The sequence below is a fragment of the Muntiacus reevesi genome, chromosome 2 (assembly GCF_963930625.1).
Source record: "Muntiacus reevesi chromosome 2, mMunRee1.1, whole genome shotgun sequence".
Lineage (NCBI taxonomy): Eukaryota > Metazoa > Chordata > Mammalia > Artiodactyla > Cervidae > Muntiacus > Muntiacus reevesi.
Window position 1 is genome coordinate 251,704,662 of NC_089250.1, and position 22,012 is coordinate 251,726,673.

The 22,012-nt window shown below is 44.8% G+C and overlaps 1 protein-coding gene across 2 annotated transcripts; it reads right to left on the minus strand.

Moving 5' to 3' along the window:
• Nucleotides 1–376: 376 nt before the first annotated feature.
• On the minus strand, nt 377–15,391 carry MARVELD3 (MARVEL domain containing 3). 2 transcript variants are annotated; one of them, XM_065925699.1, is made up of 3 exons: nt 14,911–15,389; nt 12,259–12,386; nt 377–2,680 (listed from the first exon to the last, which is right to left on the minus strand). In XM_065925699.1, the coding sequence occupies exons 1-3, from the start codon at nt 15,294–15,296 to the stop codon at nt 2,043–2,045; spliced, it is 1,152 nt and encodes a 383-aa protein (XP_065781771.1). In that variant the 5' UTR covers nt 15,297–15,389; the 3' UTR covers nt 377–2,042. The 2 variants fall into 2 exon arrangements, with proteins under 2 accessions (XP_065781771.1, XP_065781772.1); XM_065925700.1 differs by lacking the exon at nt 377–2,680 and adding an exon at nt 6,070–7,193 and having other exon boundaries at nt 14,911–15,391.
• Between the last annotated feature and the right edge of the window lie 6,621 nt (nt 15,392–22,012).

Genomic DNA, 22,012 nt, shown 5'->3' on the forward strand with positions numbered 1-22,012 from the left:
CAAATACTTCCTTGGCTCAGCACTGGACCTGGCACTGAGCAGTTGTGACAGTGAAACATCGACCACTGGGTGAGCCACTTAGCCTTCCTGAGCCTTCGTCTCATATGTGAAATAGAAGAAACCTTGACCAACTGATCTGACAAGTGGTAGTAAGGCAAGTTTGGCTAAGGCATTTTGAATGTGATGGAGTGTTACTGTAGTGATGAGAGGAGCTGAATCGGAGCAGTGCTGTATAGCTGGGTCTGGGCACAATATGGGGGTCACAGAGGCGGAAGTCCTCGTTTTCCCAAGCCCCTGACCCAGACATGGCAAAGATCTACTTAGGACACACTTCAGTTTGGAAGTTTTGGCGGGTTGGGGGTGGGGGTGGGGGGTGTTTAGGGTAGGAAATGGGTCGTTCGGATTTTTGCTGCTGTTAAACCTGTCTTGCCAGTCAGTGAAAACTGCCTTGGGCTAACTAAGGTGGTGGAGGGGAAGCTTTGTTCTGTGGCATAGGTGTTTGTATTTTAAGGTCACAACGTGGACTTCTAGTTGATTGTTCTTCTCCAAGCTTTATTTTTGTAAAAGTATCATCTAGATTCCACCCCCCCACCCCACCCCCACCCCCGGTTTCTATACAAGATTTAGTTTTGATCCTTTGCCTGGGATAGGTTTTATAAGAATTAAGAGTAGGAAGGATTAAAGAGGTGAGAGGAAAGATGGTATATTCCAGGGAGAAGAGCTAGCAAACCTGCAGGAGTAAAAATGTCCAACCCATGTCAGAGGAGATGATGTTGACAGTTGTTTTCATTGTCATTTTGGCATACGTTGAAACAGGCTTATGTTGGCTGATTTCTTACTAACTGTATGTAGACAGTCTGAGATTTATGTCAAAATTTCTGTTTTTAGAAATGTACTAAAAATTCAGTTTGAATTTATTTAATCTCATGAAAGTAAGTTTTGAAAAAAGATGGCAACTAGAAAATATATAATAATATTTCTAGTTGCATCCCACATGAACTGAATATCTGAGACTAGTTGTAATGTATAAGAACAGCTATAAAATTTTAGATTAAAATTATCAAAAGAACTTTTATTTTTGAGATTCTGTGTTAATGAACTGTTATATTATGGAAACAATTCAGGATCATGAAGAATTTATAATTAACCTTTGAAGGCCTAATCTGTAGGGCACTGGAAGGGATGCAGAAATAAAGATGCCTCCAATATACCTGAATATTCCCTGAAAATCATCTGCTTTATCTTTGCATTCAGCTGAATAACATGTTTTAAGAGGTTCATGAATTATTTCTCACTGTTTGGAGGCCTCGTATTTTAGGAAATGATAAAATCTTCCAGGAAAGTGAATTCCAATCAAATAACTTTAAAAAGAAACTAACCTGGAAAGCTGGCAAAAACCATCTTCTCTGAGCCCTAACGCAGGAATCCTGAGGAGGACCATGCATGCTAAAAGCACTTGCCTTCGGGTATCAGGGATCCAGCCCCCAATCTCTAATGGAGGAAGGCTTCTTGGGGTCATGGCACACTATCTTATCTAGTGGGCAGGAGAGTTTTCTTCTAGGAGAGAGTCAGAATGGAATTACACCTTTGAAATCTAACCACACAAAGGCTTTAAAATCACTTCCCTGGGATCATATACAGGGGGAAATGGCATGTTTTTCTTAATGACTTTAGTTCAGACAGGCAAGATATTTCTACTGCCTGCTACTGCCTGACGTGTTATTTTCATCTTTCAAAATTCCTCTGGCTATTATTTAAGCTATTATTATTACCTTACCATTTGGCAAGAGAGCCAAACCATAAGCATATATGCAGACTTCCCAATGTTGCTGAGTAGCAAAGGTGGAGGTATTTTTTGCACACTCTCAGCCAACAAAGACACAGATAGAAAAATGAGATGATCATCTAGCTTTGTATTGGTTCCAGAGGGAGCATTTATGAAATCAAGTATGTGAAAACCACAAATGTGTAAAGTGCGATTTTAATGGACCCATCTTTTTTAGAGAAACAAGGTGGGTTGAAACTTTAGGTTCCAGTGGATCTCAGAGTACTCCAGACCACACGTATTCTGGTACATCATTGTAATTTCTCTGCTGTTCCTGGCTGTCCTTGTACTGCTTCTGTTCTCGGTAGCTCCGCAGGGCCAGCACCACGCTGGCGCCATACATCACCACCAGAAGACAAGCAAAGGTGGCAGCCGCTCCATCAGTGCCTGCCAGCTGGCAGTTCATCCAGGTGAGACCCTTGCGGGCATAGACCCTCTCTCTTGTCCTGCAAGTGTCTGTGGTATTGATCTGCAAGGCTGCGTGGAGGTAAATGCCGATGCCCACGCAGTAGCCCACTGCCGCCAGGAGGCTGAAGGCGGCCTCCAGGAGGAGCCACTTCCCCGGCAGTTTGTGTAGACTTTTGGCTCCTTGGAGTAAAACACCCAAGGTGAGGACACCGAGCCCCAGAGAAACAGCCACGCCGCCATATATCAGGGGTGCCCGGAGGATTGTGTACTGCTGGTCCAGCTGCCGAACCTGCTCCAGCTCGGTGCCCTCAAATGGTGAGTAATAGTTGTTCCCAAAGCCGCCGCCGCTGGCAAAGCTGGCGCTGAATCCGGCCAGGACAAAGTAGGAGGCCACGATACACATGAGAACCATCCCATTCAGTATCACCTCCACTATCTGTATCACACCTAGGAGGAGAGAGATGGGGGATTTAACACTGATCACTCACCCAGGAAAGCTCCCTAGGTCAGACAAGAGAAATAACATTGGTGAGCTGATTGGGAGGACACAGACTCAACATTAGCATCCTTGGTTTTGGGGTGGGGGGGGGTTGGTTCATCTAGGGTGGGCTTTCTTTTTGGCCACACCATGTGGCATGTGGAACTTTCCTGACTAGAGATCAAATCCATGCCTCCTGGAGTGGAGGCACGGAGTCTTAACCACTGGACCTCCAGGGAAGTCCCCGTTTTTTATTTTGTTTTAGTACTCACATTTGAAAAATCAAAATGCCACTGTGGAAAAGGTTTTGACAAACTACACATACACTTACCATATGACTTTGCAACCTGTACGCCTGAGCATTCATCCTAAAGAAATGAAAACCTAGGTCTACACAAAAACATGTATACAGATGTCACAGCAAACCCAAATGCCCTCCAATGGACGAACGGTTAAACAATCTGGTACAGCCCTCCCAAGGGGAAACTCTACTCAGAGGTGCAAAGGAATGAGCAGTTGATACTTGGGACAGCTCGGATGGATCTCAAGGGATTCATCATGAGTGAAAAAAAGAAAAAGCCAGACTCCAAAGGTTACGTACTGTATGATTCCATTTATATAACAGCCTCAAAATGAGAACAGATTCATGGTTGCTGGAGGATAGGGATGAGTGGGGGTGGGGGAGGGGAGGGGTGGGACTGTGAGTGGGGGCCCAGAGAGATGCCTGATGATGCGGTAGTTCTGCAACTGACTGTGGTGGTGCTCACACGAACCTACACGTGCGATAAAACCTCAGAGACCTACACTCACACAGATTCGAGCGCATATAAACTGGTCAATCCTAAACCAGAGCTCTGAAGACCGGCAGTTTCCTGGTTGTGATACTGTACTCTGGTCACCTCTGGGGTAAACCGAGCCCATGCCATGCAGCGCAGTGCAGTGCTGTGTGAGCAGTGTCCCGTGAAGGTATAATTATTTCAAATTTTAAGGTTTTAAAATAATAGAAATGACATAAAAGGTTGTAAACTGAAAGAAATTCACCCATGTCACTGTGCACCCTGTTCTCTACCCCCAACCACTTTCAGTGTTTTCTAATACAACTTTCCAGTGTTCCTTTATGCAAATAAAAATAGTCAAGGCTGAATTTCACCGCCCCCTTCCCCTGCTAGTGTCATGGGGAGCACACCACACACACTGCTCTGCATCATGCTTTTTTCATTGACTCTTCCTACAGATGTTCTCAGATCATCTCCAACAGGGTCCCCGCGCCCTGTGACGTGGCCTCCAAGCCCACCTGTGGGTGGACCAGTCTACTCAACCAGGAGCCTAATGCTGGATACCCAGCCTGTTACCTGGGGGATTCTTACAAGTTTAAGGAACCCCCAAATGCCATGAGGCAGGAGACACCAGCAGGTGAATGGAGATAAATGTCATCTTGTCCAGAGTCACCCTTCACCCTTTATTTCTCCCTGAAGGGGACCTCAGCCTCTCAGGAGGCATATTTCTGGGAGAAGGTCTCCTGTGGTTCCCTCAGGTGTCAGGGATGAGAACAAAGAGGAAAGAATAAGAACTTAGAGCGGGAGCACAGGCTCACTCCCCCACTCCTTGCTGCCTTGTGACCATGCCTCATCTGACAAATAAATGAAAGTAATGCCTTCTTTTGTCTGTCTTATCCCACAGGGCTGGGGTGAGGCCCAGATGAAAGCAAGTATGTGAAAAATACCTGGAAAATCATAAAATGTTATGCAACTGGATGGTGATGCTACCTAGTAACATTTATAAAATGAAAGAGGATTAGTAAGAGATTTAGGAAATGGGACAAGTTTACGAAAAGCATGAATTCCCAGAAATCAGAAAAACTCTCTAGTACACAAAGGAGTAACACAATGTTTATAAACTGAGCAGCTAAAGACCAGTGTGTCTAAAGTACTTAGGCAACAGCTACTGGGCTTGCTGATTCCATCTCCTGCTGGGCCCACACAAATTCCAAGGAGGTCCACAGGACAGAAGTGGCAATAATTAAGGACTCTGAGATTGAGAAGCTACATTCCTCTAATTTAAATCTGAAAATAACATTAGACCAGAACTGCATACTCCTATCCCAGGCACCATAAACTACTGGCTACTCTCTCCCTACAGCGAATTGACCCAGAGATCATTCTAATTCACAGGGAGTAGCTACCTCCCCTAACCATACCTTTCTCTGCCTTGGTTTCCCTTCTGCATGCAATTAATCTCTCACCCTCTGAAGGGAAGCAGGAATGCTGTGCTAATACAAGATGGGGGCAGCCTGAACCTCCTTCTGGGACAGATTCTGCCAAAACAGCAGAGTCATAATACACAGAGCACATATCTGCCAGCCTGGAATGGAACATATCTAGATCTTGTCAACCACTCCATTGACTGCAACAAGCAAGAGGAATAACGGTCTGTTGCTGGGTCCAATGATGAAGAAATATGGCCACTGGGTATTACTCAGAGCACCAGCCAGACCTACCTGGCTTTGCTGAAAACAATGAACAGGTTCAAGTATTTCCAAGCATGTGGTTAGTGCAGAAAGATACACAGACATCAGGAGAAAAGAAAAGAGTGGCCTACAAGGAGCCTGGTGGGCTACAGTCCATGGAGTAGCCATGAGTTGGACAGGATTTAGCAACTAAACAACAACCACCACTAGAGCTAGCAGTTAGGGATAAGCTGTAGAGGAAAATGAAAACTGAAGCAAATAGATTTTTGTTGTAAAACAACATCTTTTTTGGGTGAGGCTGCTTTTGTGGCTAATCAAATTAAAACTCCTCTGCAGAAGCAAATACTGTTAATACTTTCTTATATATTCTTCAAGAAGTTTTCTAATCATATCCAAGCAAATATATGTATTTCCTTTTGTAAACCCAAATCGAACTCACCTTTTAAATGTGCCAAGTAAGGAAATAATATTATAAATGTAAAGAGAACCATCACCTCCAAATCAAAAATTTTTCTTTGGATTTTTATTGGTGTTACATAAAGCAAAGAACATATTCACTTGTACCAAGAATATATTATAATGGGCCATAAGTCCTAATTTAACATGCATTAAGTACCCACGAGGTTGTCTGGCCAAAAGTAGCATTCTTGTGCTGGGAAAGATTTTACATTCTTTGATTCTGGATGGATCCTGAACTCTGGTTGTTGAGTTGAATCTGTCGTACAATGGTACATTTACAAGAGGTACAAAAAACGTATTGAGCTTTCAAGGCCATTGTAAGGGGGCTTGTTAGAAAACCTCTTTTGTAACCCAGTGAAATAATCTGATTCCTCTTTCCTCAGCCCACATCTCCTCCAACTTAAATCTCACAGAAGTGGTCTCCCCAGCATCCCCACCCACCCTCACGCAAAGCATTAAGGAAGTGAAGAACCTAGAGTTCAGTGAGGAAAAAATGTGAGGCTAATCTGCTTGAGACAGCTGTGTTTAGAGGACTTAAGGTTGAAATGTTTTTTCATGTCTATGTGGCTTTTCATGCACACTGAGGATAAGGTTCTTCAAGTACCCTTGGTTATCTCCCTTTATTCAATGAAGAATGCATTTTGCCAAAGCACATGCTTTTTCCTTGTGGCTCCTGGGCTCTGGTTTTGGTGTGTTTTTATTGTTTTATTTTCATTTTGTTTTTTAAAGTCATTTTGGTCAGTCCCTCACCAACAGAGGGCTCCAGAACCAGGGTTTATTACATCTGGTGGTGCTGTTCCAAGTACCCTGGAATTCAGCCCAGTAAACCAAAGCTGGACTGTTTACCTCCAGAGGGCTGGCAAGTTCTACAACAAAGCATTCCACGAAAGACGGTAGTTCAGAGTAACTTCCATCACTCAAGTTTGGCAGAATGTTTTAAAAGGCCTAAAACTCCAACATTTTTGCAGGCTTCTCCTTCAGCTTCCTGACCTTTTGGTAACCCCTGATGGCCAGCACGGCCCCCACTGCAAAGACCCCAATGCCTAGGGCAGCAAAGATTCCAGCACCAATGTCTCCCCCATGGAAACTGCAGCTGAAGCCACTGTATCCTTTGCTCTGGTACAGCGCCTCCCTCTCCTTGCACACGGGAGAGGCGTAGGCAGCCGAGAGGTTGTGGAAATAGAAGTACAAGGCCGGGATGTATGCCCCGGCAATGAGCACGTGCAGCACACCTTCAATCACCAGCAATGGGGGACAGTGCCACGGCACCCGCAGAACGCCCAGGGTGAGGAGGAGGCAGCAGAAGGCCATGAAGGCTCCGCTGCAGGCCATCGCCACAGTGACCGTGGGCAGCTTTAGCTGGTAGAACTGAATGTCCAACTGCTGCGCTTTCTCCCCATCAGCACCACTGAAACCACTGTAAGCCCCTCCATACTGGTAGTAGTAAACGCCCCCCAGGCTGGTGATGCCCGTGTAGCCCCCCGTGGAATTGTAAGACACAGAGCTGCAGGCCAGGATCAGCAAGTTCAGGAGAACCTCCAGCATTTGGCAGCAGGCTGCAAAAGAAGGGTGTGTTACCATTTTGAGAGATACTGTTTTACACTTGAAGACTTCCACCTAAAGGCTTATCTTCCCCGTGGCAGCTCATGCCACAGCCAGCTCTTTCTTCTTGCCCTGGGAAGGCCTGAGCAGCCAAAGCTGCAGGATTAGCACTAGATGGCAGCAGGGAATCATGGCCTCCAGAAACGATGTCAGAGATACTTTGGACTGAAAAGGGTAACTCTAAAAACAGCAAAGCAGCCGGTCCAGGTGGCTGCAGGACGATGAGGGAAGAAGTCAGGCCAGGGAGCAGGAAGAAAGATGTTGTTTATGGAAGGCAAGAAGATTCTTTGCCCTAGCCCTGCCCTGTCAGAAAGACTGAAACTATAATTACGTCCTCTTTAGATGCTTTGTGGCCATCTTCAGTTTGCTTCCCTTGTGGCTCAGCTGGTAAAGAATCCACCTGCAATGCGGGAGACCTGGGTATTTGATCCCTGGGTTGGGAAGATCCCCTGGAGAAGGCAAAGGCTACCCACTCTAGTATTCTGACCTGGAGAATTCCACGGACTGTATATAGTCCATGAGGTTGCAAAGAGTTGGACACAACTGAGCAACTTTCATTTTCTTTCAGTTTGGAAGAGGAAACTTCTCCAAGTTTGAAAAAGATTGTAACATAGTGCTTAAAAATTATAATGAAGTCAGAAAAAAGCATGGAAGTTATCCATCAAAATATTAATCGTGGTTCACAAGTACCAGAGATAGGAAAGATTAAGTTAATTAATTACTGAATTAAATATAATTAAACAGTAAAACATAATTTACTGTTCTTAGACTTTAGCTCAAGAAGTAGTGGCTCAGATGGTAAAGAATCTGCCTGCAATTCAGAAGACCTGGGTTTGATCCCTGAGTTGGGAAGATCCCCTGGAGGAGGGCATGGCAACCCACTCCAGTACTCTTGCCTGGAGAATCCCATGGACAGAGGAGCCTGGTGGGCTATACAGTCCATGGCATCGCAGAGTCAGACCCGACTGAGCCACTAGCATTTTCACTTTCAAAGAGCAAGTCTGGGCTGTGATACTTTCCCAGAGCTGGATTTTTTCAGGATCCTTGGCTGCACTGTCCTGGACAATCAAAGAGCCCCAGCTTTCTACCAAAGCTGGCTGCTTTCCTTAAAGTCAGTTTTATTGTGATATGCCTTATCCACAACAAAATGACCTGCATTAAGCACACAGCTTGGTAAGAGTATGACAAATGTGTATGCAAAGATACAAAATACAAAAGAGTATTACAAATGTGATTATGTAATCATAATCAAGATATAGATTGTTTTCACCCTCCCAGAAAGTTCCCTAAAACCCTTTGGGGTCAACCGCTCGCCCTCCTCCTCAGGCCACCACTGATCTGCTCTCTGCCATTAGAAACTAGGTTTGTCTTTCTCACATTTCATGCAGATGGAATCACACAGTTATGTGCTCTTTTGTGTATGGCTTCTTTTTCTCTTCATAATACAAAGCTGGGAGTTGTATGTGCTGGCATGGTTCTAGTGGGTCAGCTGACTGTAGGATCAGGCTGTTGCATCTCCCTGGCTTTTACAGAACCAGATTTTGGGCCTGGGTCCAGTTGGTCTAGGGTTTCCCTGGTGGCTCAGTGGTAAAGAATCTGCCTGCGAATGCAGGAGACACTAGTTCAATCCCTGGAAGTTGGGAAGATTCCCTGGAGAAGGACATGGCAACCCACTCCAATATTCTTGCCTGGAAAATTCCATTGACAGAGGAGCCTGCTGGTCTATAGTCCATGGGGTCCCAAAGAGTCAGCTAAACAGCAACCACCAGGTGGTCTAAGCATGAAGGTGTGTTACACTTGCACATTCGCTAATTGAAACCAACCTCTCTCAAGTATTATGTTTACACTCTGCCATTCCCCCTCCAAAATGCAAATGGCATTACTGTTTTATTTAATTATAAAAGTAACACACACTGATAGTAAAAAAAAAAAAAAAGATAATCTAGATGAAACAAACATATAATATAAAAATGATCTAAAGTCCAATCAATAAAACTGGAGAAGCCACTGTTACCATTTTTTTTTCTTTTGGACTTTTCTGCCACATGTGCATAATTTTTGCTACTTATTTGTTTTTAAATAAGAAGAGGGTTCTCTTCTCTCTACTATTATATAACCCATTTTTTCATTTAATATAGTGTGGACAGTTTTTCTACCATAGCAAATATAAATTTATTTATATTTTTAAAGGATTATAGGATGCCACAATGTATTTAAATAATTTTAAAGTAAAGGATATTTAGGCTTTTCCCAGTATTTTGCTATATGGGAGCAGATATATGCTATGTATTTCCTAGTAGAGTTTGGAAAGGACAGAGCCTCCACAAACTCCTTATTCCTGTTGTAGTTTTAAATAGAACCAGAAAACAATCACCAGGGATGGGGGAGATGTCTGGTAGCACATTTTTAAAAATAAAAGCCCAGAGCGTCTCTAGGCTTTACTCGCCCCTTAAAGGATCTGGTTCACTGAGTCAGCACCTCTCTCTTAAGAAGCAGTTATGCATTTCAGGTCATTCATTCCTCTGATTCTGGCTGAATATTTCAGACCTGTTAATGAGTTAACACTCTTAAAGTCAGCCATGGTTTGAAATCTTGACATAGGCTCAGTTCCATAAGCACTGGGTAAGGATACTGAGAATGCAAGGGTACTGGGGGATTGAGAATGCAAGTTAAGGGGCAAAATCTCCACAATTGTCCCCCTGAACCTTTTCAGCATGGTCACAAGTCAATGCCATGGGCAGTGAGAAGCCATCTCAGAACTAAACCTCTAGGCTCTGAATGACAGACAACACCACTGACAATAGAGATTATAATGTATGGAGAGAGAAACTAAATTTTTAAGGATGGTTTGCAGGTAAGGCTGCAAGGTAAATGCAAACATTACTTTTTAAAAAACCACACACACTCTCCTTGTTACACTGGTCTAATTCTCCTCTTATGATCTTTTCCATTATGATGTCTAAAGGAAGAGGAAAAGGACAAAAAGGGAAAGGAGAAGCTGTTCCAAATGCAAATCAGAGGGAGCCAGGAGAAGAGCAGGCGATGTATCTCCTTCCCAGGGAACCTGTAACTCCTCACCATCCCTCCAAATAATAAACCCATAGCACAGCCTATACACACACAGGATTCCTAGTGATCTCATATAAACATGTAACATTTGTACTTGCTTATTAGCTGATCTTTATCCTCAGCCTTTAAAGATTTTGGTAGCTGAGGAGTCTTGCCCAAAACCGTGGATTCAGGGCTTATCTCTTTTTGTCAGTGTTCCACTGAACTTTTTAAGGGTGATTCAGCCCAAACTGCAGGGTCTCCCTAAGAAGTTGGAGCCATAGCTGCCTCCCCTCTTTGCCTGTTTGCTGGAGGAGGAGGACGTGATTTCACCGACAAGGAAAAGAAGTCACAGAAGATCTAAGACAAGGCTGAAATTCTTCAGGTGACCTTTACACAGGTGTGCCTTTCCTGCTGAGACAAGTTCCTGGTGTTCAATGACTGCTGCTCTCAAAACAATACAACACTGTTTATATACGGGTCCCTGTGTGTCCAGAGATCTTTATGAGCCCTCATTTGTTAGCTTCTGACTGCTGAGCCATCCTTTCACTATCTTGACTCAGAAACCCAACCTCTAGGCCCAAAGCCAAATAACCAGAAGCAACCAAAGCTAAATCAGGGGCCTCAAGCTCGGCCCTCTCCTCTCTCTTGGTAAATCAATCATCAAAGAAGAATACCTCTAGAGAGAAACCTGTTAAACAGCCTCTGGCTTGTTCCTACTGTTTATATCATCAAGAAAAGAAGGTCAAGCACATAAACCATATCAGGCCTTAGCATTAGCTCTAAGTTTCAATTCCAGCTCTTCTACTTCACAGCTGTGTGACTTTGTATAACTTACTGTACCTCTCTGAGCCTCAGGAGTTGTTGAGATAATTAAAAGCAATGGGGTGTGCCAACATATGTAAACTAGAGTGAGGATTGTTGTACCCGGATTACCTAGAGCTCTTCAATGAGAGTTCTACGTAATCCTATAACAACATATCTCACTGTAATCATTCTAAGGGACACTTTCAGGTATAAACTTCATGATTTCTCCCCCTCCGGTTGAGAAGTTTTCCCCTCTTAGTCATAGGCAGCTGAGGTAAGTTTCTCACCAAATCATGTGAGCCATAAGGACTCACCCTGACAAACCTGATTTTCTTCATTGTTGGCAAGGCCAGGCCTGGTGCTAGGATGGAAACTCTGGAAAACCACATTTGGAGCTGACACATAATATTATTTAAAATCACAGTTCTTCAAACTGTGGATTCTAAGAAGTATTTTTTTTTAATATTTAATTTTATTTTACCTTTATTTATTTGACTGTGCCGGGTCTTAGTTGCAGCACGCAGGATCTTCAATCTTTGTTGCAGCATGCAAACTCATAGGTGCAGCATATGGGATCTAGTTCCCTGACCAGGGTTCGAACCCAGGTCCCTTGTACTGGGATTGGAAGTCTTAACCAGTGGACCACCAGGGAAGTCCCTTAAGTGTGGCTTTTTCTTTTTAATGACACAGAACAGGACAGAAGTTGGTTCATGATGTGTGTGTATTTCTTACTGTGGGTTTCAGTCAACAACATTTAAAAGCCATGAAGGCATGTTTGGGCATCAGATCTCCTGTCCTGTGGCATGAGCTCAACCTGTCTGCCATCTCCAGGTCATCTTCCCTCTCTGATTCTGACCACCTTGCCTGATGAGCCCCACTCTGACAGCTGGCAGCTCAGAGCTGGCTCTGCCTGGAGGTCCATCTGCAGCCTGAACACTGCAGGCATAGCTGCCTCACCACCCCTAGGCATGTCCGAGAAGAAACATGGGAAACCCGGCCACCTGTTTTTTGTTTTTTAGAAAATGTGATCCTCATGTGGGTATGAAAACAAAAATGCTAGGAAATCAAAAGGGAAGCCTGCTTGAATTTTTGCCCCACCAGTTTGGACCCCTTCCAGGACCACCAGCAAAGGTAAGTAAATGGTCTGCCTTCAAAATGGCTCACCTCTCCCAGTGCACAGGTATCTGCACTTGTGGCATTCCAGGAGCCCTTCAGCCTCTGACTGGTAATATACCGCTTCCTGTAGTCCAGGTTGGGGGTTCGAGAGTGGGTATCTCCCTGAAGTGGGTTCACTATAACCAAACACATACATGGCCATTAGCAGGCTTCAAATTCAATAGCTTGTTCAGTATTAGAACTCTGAGCACCTCATGCTGGGCCCAGAGGTTAAAGAATGCACAGAATAGAAAATCTGCCACAGTTTTTATACTCCAGAGAATTTTCTGGCTTAGTGGCTCCACACGGTGTTCAAACACTTGGCCCAATTCTGATAAGTACATCACTTATCCTAGTAATTCTGAGCCCTACCTCTCATGCTGGCTTGTTGGCCTGCTGGGGAAGCGGGGAGGGTGGCTATTGAACAGGTAGCTGGGAACCACTTGGGGGAGCTTTTCAGTTCATTGAGGACGGGCTCTCTTCAAAACTAGTTTGCATTCACAAGACTGATGTCCAGGCTGGCATTCTCTTCCTTCCCTTGTTACTTTGGAAACAGGTGGATCAGCAGCAATTCTCTAGGCTCTGGTGGTACAGACAACTTTGGACATCATAGCTCTCCCTCTTCTTCTGACAGCCCTGGCATATTCTATTCTGTTCCTTCTCCTCATGCCCCACTCCCAACCTTCCCCATCACTTTATCCAGCACATCCTGGGCTTTTGTCCAAGATTCTGTGGTGAATGGTGGGGGCTGCATTCTACTACATGGGCTCCAGGGATTCTTATAGAGCACAGATCTCATCATGTATCTTTTGGGTTCAAAATCCATAAAGTCCAAACTTTAAGCACAGTGCAGGAGGGCCCTTGTTCATCATTCTCCACTCACAATCTCACTTTTACAGACCCAGCCATAGTGAACTGCCCCTCTCCCTGCCCCAACAGATGATCTGCATTCCCATGCCTCTAGGTCACCATGAGAGACAGTCTGGAGCTTCTTCTCCAGAACTCAGCTTTGAGTCTGTCTCCTCCAGCAAACATTCCAGAGCCCAATCAGGGCCCCAACTCAGTTCTCTCTGAATCGGTTTCCCTGGAGCAGCACATTTCAAATGTGCTGCAAATTGGCCTGTTTACTTATCAGTGTCCTATGGACATCCAGAGTAGACCTCTGTAGTCCCTGGCCCTGCCTCCCATCCACTAAATACATGCTTGTTATGTGGAGGAGAGTCAAATAAATGGCTTTTGATTTTAAACCACACCAACTATCTGTGAACAAAAGAAGCAAAAGTATTCCCTTCACTAGCTTTGGGGCCAGTAGGGGTAGTGGTGGTTGTGGTGGTCAGGGAGCCCAGGACACCATTTTAAAAGGAAATTTAAAAAAGAACTCGTGGCTTCTCCTAGATCAGGCAGTTACAACGCAGTGTGGCTTTAGGTAGGGAAACAATGGCCAGTGCCTGTGACTGTAACCGGGCACTCCCTTTGTTACACCTCGGTTAGTTAGCTCTAGATAATTTAACATAAACTCAGGATAGTAGCTTTCCCGCTTTGTGGACACAACTGGGAGAGAGACTGGGCTAAAGCCTCCAAGTCCCACAGCAGACAGGAGTCTGGACTCCTCCTAGGAATGAGGGCAAAAGCCAGAAGGTAATCACTCTAGTACCTGCCTGTCTCCTGGCATCTAATCTGGGCATTCAGTAATTTTTGTGGAGTTAGATAGAACATGCAATGGGAAAAGGGCCACTTCCCTAGAGAAAGAGTGGGGCCTGGGAATACTGCCTCTCCTTCCTTCCTTCCATCCTTACCCTCTCTCCCAGCTCACCAAGTCTTCTAAAACATCATGATGCTGTCACTCCACAGGCCTTGTGGGAACTCAGTTCGAAAGATAGGGATGGCAAAATGTGTTCATTCAGGAGGGTGAGGTATGAGCCAACCATGGGATTTGAATGAAGCTGACCAGAAGGACCTCACTGACAAAGATGGGGGAAATCTCTGCCCTTCTGTGCAGAGTTTTAGGTTCATTCAGATCTTTGGCTAAAAGTCTAGTTTCTCCCAGCTGTCTGGTTTTGAAACGCATATAGCCCTGGAAGGGGTTACACATTAATGTATTAACTTTTCACTGGGCTGACTTTATTAGGCCTGGACCTCCGGGGAACGGGACTTCGGGGAGGGCTGGTTTTGGAAAACAGGACAAGGGTCTGAAGCCTCAAGGGGGCAGTCCTGTGACCACATGGGTGTGGGTCTGTGTGCTGGGGGCGGGGTGGGGGGGGGAGGTTGTATCAGGGAGGAGCCTCAGATTCACCCCACCCACTCAATCTCCTTCCTACTCCTTCCCCTTCTGGTCCTGCAGTCCTCTCGTCTTCTCTACCTGGAACCCCGGCCCAGCCACTTTCAACTGGGAGTGGCGGGGAGGAGCGGAGAAGGGTAGTGGGTCTCTGCTTTGTTAACCGGGTTCAGGTCAAGAAGTGTGTGTGCGGGGGAGGGTAGAGCATGTGGTGGTGGGCACTGTAAGGTCTTCTTCCCTCCTTAGGTCACCTCTAAAAGCTCAAAAGGGAAGAATGGCACTTTCTCTAAACCCGCTTCCTAGGACAAGTAGTCGGGACCGCAGGCGGGCCTCAGCCCCAGGCTTCCTCAGGGCCGAGATCTAGGGCCCCCGCCGCCGCACCTCACCTTTCTGGTCCTCGGCGTCCGAGGCCCTCCTTCCGCAGGGGCGGCGGCTCCGGGGTTTCCCTCGTCGCGGGCCAGGGGGGCGGGGCCGCGTCCCAGGTCGGCCGCCGGGGTCCGTCCCGCGTCCGACTCTGACGGGAGTTTTCCCAAACTCTTTGTTCGCCGCCGCGATGGTCCCCGGCCCTGGGCCTGTCCTGGCGAGGTTCCCGGTTCCTCTCCCTGTCCCGGTCCCCGTCCCTCCGCCCGCCCCCGTTTCTCTCCCTATGCCGGTCCCCGGCTCTGTCCCGCTGTCTCTCAGGGTGGCGGTCTCGTTCCGGCCGGGGATGCCGGTCTGGGTCCCGTTCTCTCGGCCGGGCCCGGGACTCGCGAGTCCCCGACGTCTGTTCCATGGCTCGGTTTCGCGTCCCCGCCGCGGAACGACCCGAGGGCAACAATCCACTAGTTTCGACGGCAGGTGGCCAAGCCTGGGGGCGGGACGCTCACCTGCGCGCACGCGCACTACTCCCGCTGCGGCCCAGGAGAGCAGTCACCTGAAGACCCGCGCCGGCAGGGGGAGCAGGTGAGCGCGGTCCGGGATCTGGGCGCCCATGAGCCGGGATTGGGTGCGAGCCTAGAGCGTCTTGTAGCCTTACACACTGCGGACGCGACTACCGCCTACCCGCCGTACCTCGTCAGCCCTGAGGTATCTGCACCATGACCCCTCAAGATGGCGGCCAGGGGACTGTGCTCAACTTAGCACCTTGGGTTTGCTTTCCAAGATTGTTCCCATCTGCTTTTTCCCTCAGCCACTCGGCCAGCTACCCAGCGGTTGTCCTCTTCCTCCCTCTTCCGCTGTCCTTACAACTGTGTTGTAGGGGACTTGAGGCTAGTTCATCCATTTATGAGTACAGGACTTAATAACGTTTTTTTTTTTTTTTAAATGATGACCCACACAGAATTGACAACTTTTTTGTCAAATCAGGATATTTTAAAACATAAAATTGCTGTCTGTTAATGAATTATTTCAACAAATATGTGTGAGCATCTAGCTTAGTGGGCTTGAGAGATCCAGCGGTGAACTATCCTCGTTTGGCACTTCCACTTCACTGTGTAAGGAGAACAGGCAATCAAAAGAGAAGACAAACTTTGACGGAGCAGGTTTCTTTATATAGATCTGGGAAGGGGACACTTGAGTTCTGGAAGAGAAGGAGGCAGCCTAGGGAACAGCTGAGAGAACGTTCCAGAAAGAGAAAAAGCCTGCGTTATGCAGAGGGCTGAACAAGAAGGTCACTGTGAGTGTAGTGAGGCAGGGATGAGATGAGGTTGAGAAATGGGGCAGGAGCTGGTATAGGGCCTTCACAGTCAAGAGTCATTTTCAAAGAGCAGCGGGGAAACTTTTGACATATTTTGAGCCAGGAGAGTGACTTCTGATTTGCTCTGACTTACGTGTTTAAAAAAAAAATAGATTGCTCGGGCTTCTGTGAGGAAGATGGACTCTGTGGGCCCAAGAACAGTGTCAAGAGATGAGTTAGGAAGCTACTGAAGCATTCCAGGTAAGGAGTGATGGTGGCTGAGTTGATGGTGACAAGTGGACAGATGTAGGTTGCAGTTTGGAGGAAGAACTTAAAAGATGAGTGGGTGGAGGAATCATTTACTGAGATGGGAAGACTGGAGAGAACCAGGTTTGGAGAAAATTGGAAGGTTCCATTTTGGACATGTTGAAACCACAGGACTCCACTCAGGACTTAAGGAAGCTCACATTCTTTATGTTTCAAGTCAGAGGGAATTCAGTGAGTGAGAGGCAGAGTGATAGGTAAGAAAAAGGTTTATTAATATAGAATGCTTGTGAAGGATACAGGTGAGCAGGCAAGAGGGTGCTGCTTCAGGAAATAAGTGGACTACATTTTTATAATCAAAGGAAAAGTAGGGAAGAAGAGAAGACTACCTTTTTCCTCTTCCTTTGTAAAGATGGTGCAGGAAAATAGGACACTAAAGTATGATCAGGTCCAAAGTGAGTTCCTCAGATGGGCCACCAGATAGTGGTCCTTGGCTTTGCACAGGAAAGAATTCAATTCAAGAGCAAGCCATAGTAAAATGAAAGCAGGTAATTGAGAGAGAGACACATTCCACAGGCAGAATGCACTTCATCTCAGAAGGAGAGAGCAGCACCCCATGGGGTGGTTAGTTTTTATGGGCAGGGTAATTTCATAGGCTTAGGAGCAGGAGGATTGTTCAAACTCTTTGGGGGGAAGAGCTGGGGATTTTCAGGAATTGGGCTACTGCCCACTTTTTTGCCTTTTATGAACTGTCATAGTGCATGTGCGTGTGTCATTTAACGTATGTTAAAAGAGATGGGAATACCAGATCACCTGACCCACCTCCTGAGAAACCTATATCCAGGTCAGAAAGCACCAGTTAGATCTGGACATGGAACAACAGACTGGTTCCAAATAGGAAAAGGAGTATGTCAAGGCTGTATATTGTCACCCTGCTTATTTAACTTATATGCAGAGTACATCATGAGAAATGCTGGGCTGGAAGAAGCACAAGCTGGAATCAAGATTGCCGGGAAAAGTATCAATAACCTCAGATATGCAGATGACACCACCCTTATGGCCGAAAGTGAAGAGGAACTAAAAAGCCTCTTGATGAAAGTGAAAGAGGAGAGTGAAAAAGTTGGCTTAAAGCTCAACATTAAGAAAACTAAGATCATGGCATCTGGTCCCATCACTTCATGGGAAATAGATGGGAAACAGTGGAAGCAGTGTCAGACTAATTTTGGGGGCTCCAAAATCACTGCAGATGGTGATTGCAGCCATGAAATTAAAAGACGCTTACTCCTTGGAAGGAAAGTTATGACCAACCTAGATAGCATTTTAAAAAGCAGAGACATTACTTTGCCAACAAAGTTCTGTCTAGTCAAGGCTATGGTTTTTCCAGTGGTCACGTATGGATGTGAGAGTTGGACTGTGAAGAAAGCTGAGCGCCGAAAAATTGATGCTTTTGAACTGTGGTGTTGGAGAAGACTTGAGAGTCCCATGGACTGCAAGGAGATCCAACCAGTCCATCCTGAAGGAGATCAGTCCTGGGTGTTCATTGGAAGGACTGATGCTGAGGCTGAAACTCCAATACTTTGGCCACCTCATGCGAAGAGTTGACTCATTGGAAAAGACCCTGATGCTGGGAGGGATTGGGGGCAGGAGGAGAAGGGGACAACAGAGGATGAGATGGCTGGATGGCATCACCGACTCGATGGGCTTGAGTTTGAGTAAACTCCAGGAGTTGGTGATGGAGATGGAGGCCTGGGATGCTGCGATTCATGGGGTCACAAAGAGTTGGACACGTCTGAGCGACTGAACTGAACTGAATGTAGTACAATAAGCATATAAAGAGATTCAAGGTCTATAGGAAAGAGAATCTTCTGCCATCTTGGGCCCGGTAGGTTCGAACTAGTTTTTGTCATATCCTCAACAGCTATGTCATTCATTCTTTTAAAGGTTGTGCCTTGCCTCCTTGCCTCCTATCTCAGTGTTAAATTTGAGATGGTATGCTTCATCCACGTGCCCAGGTGCAATGGAATATATGAATGAGTCTGGAGTTGAGTGATGGGGGAAGTAAAAGGACTCCTCTAAGGAGAGAGGGAGTTAGAATAGAGAAGGGCTTGGGCAGAGCTGAAGGAAAAGCTAACATTTAGACTTAAAAAACAAGAAGATTAAGAAGTGAGGAGTGAGGTAGAAAATCGAGGAGGGTGGGGGCACCAGGCCTATCTGCACAGACATCATCCTGCATCCCACAGATGGACTCCTGTGAGCTCCACCAGCCTTGCTTCCCAGAGTAGAGAAGATGAGCCAAATCCTAGGACCATCTACAAATATTTATTTGAACAAACCCTGTTCTGAGTCTGGGACTGCTATGGCTATAGAGGAGTTTTGTGAACAAGCAGACACAGGATGGTTTGTGAAGTGTCATGGTCCTTTCTCTTTCAAACCTTCCCTCTGGAAGCTTCTTTTGGAGTAAACAGACCCCCATACCAGCTTACCCTTTTGTTTAATTTGTTTTTGTTTTATTTCTCATCTTTACCTTAATAAGCTAATTGTTATTTTGCCTCATTTGTTCTACAATTTTATATATAGCTATAAAATCTGTTTGATGAAACATATAAGTTCCAGACACATGAGTGTCCCACTAAATACTTGCTTATACTCAACTTGCGTTTACTGGTCATTTCCTTTTTTATTTTTTATTTTTTTATTTTTATTAGTTTGAGGCTAATTACTTTATAATATTGTAGTGGTTTTTGCCATACATTGACATGAATCAGCCATGGATTTACATGTGTTCCCCATCCCAATCCCCCCTCCCACCTCCCTCCCCATCCGATCCCTCTGGGTCTTCCCAGTGCACCAGCCCTGAGTACTTGTCTCATGCATCCAACCTGGGCTGGTGATCTGTTTCACCCTTGGTAGTATATTTGTTTCAATGCTATTCTCTTAGAACATCCCTCCCTCTCCTTCTCCCACAGAGTCCCAAAGTCTGTTCTGTACATCTGTGTCTCTTTTTCTGTTTTGCATATAGGGTTATCATTACCATCTTTTTAAATTCCATATATATGCATTAGTATACTGTATTGGTGGTCATTTCCTTATGATTAACTTGTAGTTTAACATTTTGGCAGGAATATTAAAATAGGTGATGCTGTATCATTCTTGCTATGTTCTATCAGGAGGCACAAGATGTCAGTTTGTCCCACGATTGGTGATGTTAAATTTGATCACTTGGATAAGGTAGTATCCATCAGATTTTTCATTTTAAAGGAAGCACCCTTCCATTTGTATTTAATAGCTTTGAGACTTTATGTTCCTTCTTAACCTTTCTTGCTTGAATGAACTATTACAATGATGGTTGCAAAGTTGTGTTTTTTAATTCTATCAATCCTATATTTATTGATTTATTGGCATTTTCTAATAATGTAGAACTTTCCCTTCCACCTACTGTGATCAACCTGCAGAAGTAGTTTCTGTGCCCCACCCCAAATTTAGTTCTCTTTTTTTTTTTTTTAATTTTTTAATTTTTTTATTTTTCAGTGGGTTTTGTCATACATTGATATGAATCAGCCATAGAGTTACAGGTATTCCCCATCCTGGTCCCCCATCCCACCTCCCTCTCCACCTGATTCCTCTGGGTCTTCCCAGCCCACCAGGCCCGAGCACTTGACTCATGCATCCCACCTGGGCTTGTGGTCTGTTTCACCACAAATAATATGCATGCTGTTCTTTCAAAACATCCCACCCTCACCTTCTCCCACAGAGTTCAAAAGTCTGTTCTGTACTTCTGCATCTCTTCTTCTGCCCTGCATATAGGGCCATCGTTACCATCTTTCTAAATTCCATATATATGTGTTAGTATACTGTAATGTTCTTTGTATTTCTGGCTTACTTCACTCTGTATAATGGGCTCCAGTTTCATCCATCTCATTAGAACTGATTCAAATGCATTCTTTTTAACAGATGAGTAATATTCCATGGTGTATATGTACCACAGCTTCCTTATCCATTCATCTGCTGATGGGCATCTAGGTTGCTTCCATGTCCTGGCTATTATAAACAGGGCTGCGATGATCATTGGGGTACACGTGTCGCTTTCAGATCTGGTTTCCTCAGTGTGTATGCCCAGAAGTGGGATTGCTGGGTCATATGGCAGTTCTATTTCCAGTTTTTTAAGAAATCTCCACACTGTTTTCCATAGTGGCTGTACTAGTTTGCATTCCCACCAACAGTGTAAGAGGGTTCCCTTTTCTCCACACCCTCTCCAGCATTTATTGCTTGTAGACTTTTGGATAGCAGCCATCCTGACTGGCGTGTAATGGTACTTCATTGTGGTTTTGATTTGCATTTCTCTGATAATGAGTGATGTTGAGCATCTTTTCATGTGTTTGTTAGCCATCTGTATGTCTTCTTTGGAGAAATGTCTGTTTAGTTCTTTGGCCCATTTTTTGATTGGGTCTTTTATTTTTCTGGAATTGAGCTTCAGGAGTTGCTTGTATATTTTTGAGATTAATTCTTTGTCTGTTTCCTCATTTGCTATTATTTTCTCCCAATCTGAGGGCTGTCTTTTCACCTTACTTATAGTTTCCTTTGTTGTGCAAAAGCTTTTAAGTTTCATTAGGTCCCATTTGTTTATTTTTGCTTTTATTTCCAATATTCTGGGAGGTGGGTCATAGAAGATCTTGCTGTGATTTATGTTGGAGAGTGTTTTGCCTATGTTCTCCTCTGGGAGTTTTATAGTTTCTGGTCTTACATTTAGATCTTTAATCCATTTTGAGTTTATTTTTGTGTATGGTGTTAGAAAGTGTTCTAGTTTCATTCTTTTACAAGTGGTTGACCAGTTTTCCCAGCACCACTTGTTAAAGAGGTTGTCTTTTTTCCATTGTATATCCTTGCCTCCTTTGTCAAAGATAAGGTGTCCATAGGTTCGTGGATTTATCTCTGGCCTTTCTATTCTGTTCCATTGATCTATATTTCTGTCTTTGTGCCAGTACCACACTGTCTTGATGACTGTGGCTTTGTAGTAGAGTCTGAAGTCAGGCAGGTTGATTCCTCCAGTTCCATTCTTCTTTCTCAAGATTACTTTGGCTATTCGAGGTTTTTTGTATTTCCATACAAATTGTGAAATTATTTGTTCTAGTTCTGTGAAAAATACCGTTGGTAACTTGATAGGGATTGCATTGAATCTATAGATTGCTTTGGGTAGAATAGCCATTTTGACAATATTGATTCTTCCAATCCATGAACACGGTATGTTTCTCCATCTGTTTGTGTCCTCTTTGATTTCTTTCATCAATGTTTTGTAGTTTTCTATGTATAGGTCTTTTGTTTCTTTAGGTAGATATACTCCTAAATATTTTATTCTTTTTGTTGAAATGGTGAATGGTATTGTTTCCTTAATTTCTCTTTCTGTTTTTTCATTGTTAGTATATAGGAATGCAAGGGATTTCTGTGTGTTAATTTTATATCCTGCAACTTTACTATATTCATTGATTAGCTCTAGTAATTTTCTGGAAGAGTCTTTAGGGTTTTCTATGTAGAGGATCATGTCATCTGCAAACAGCGAGAGTTTCACTTCTTCT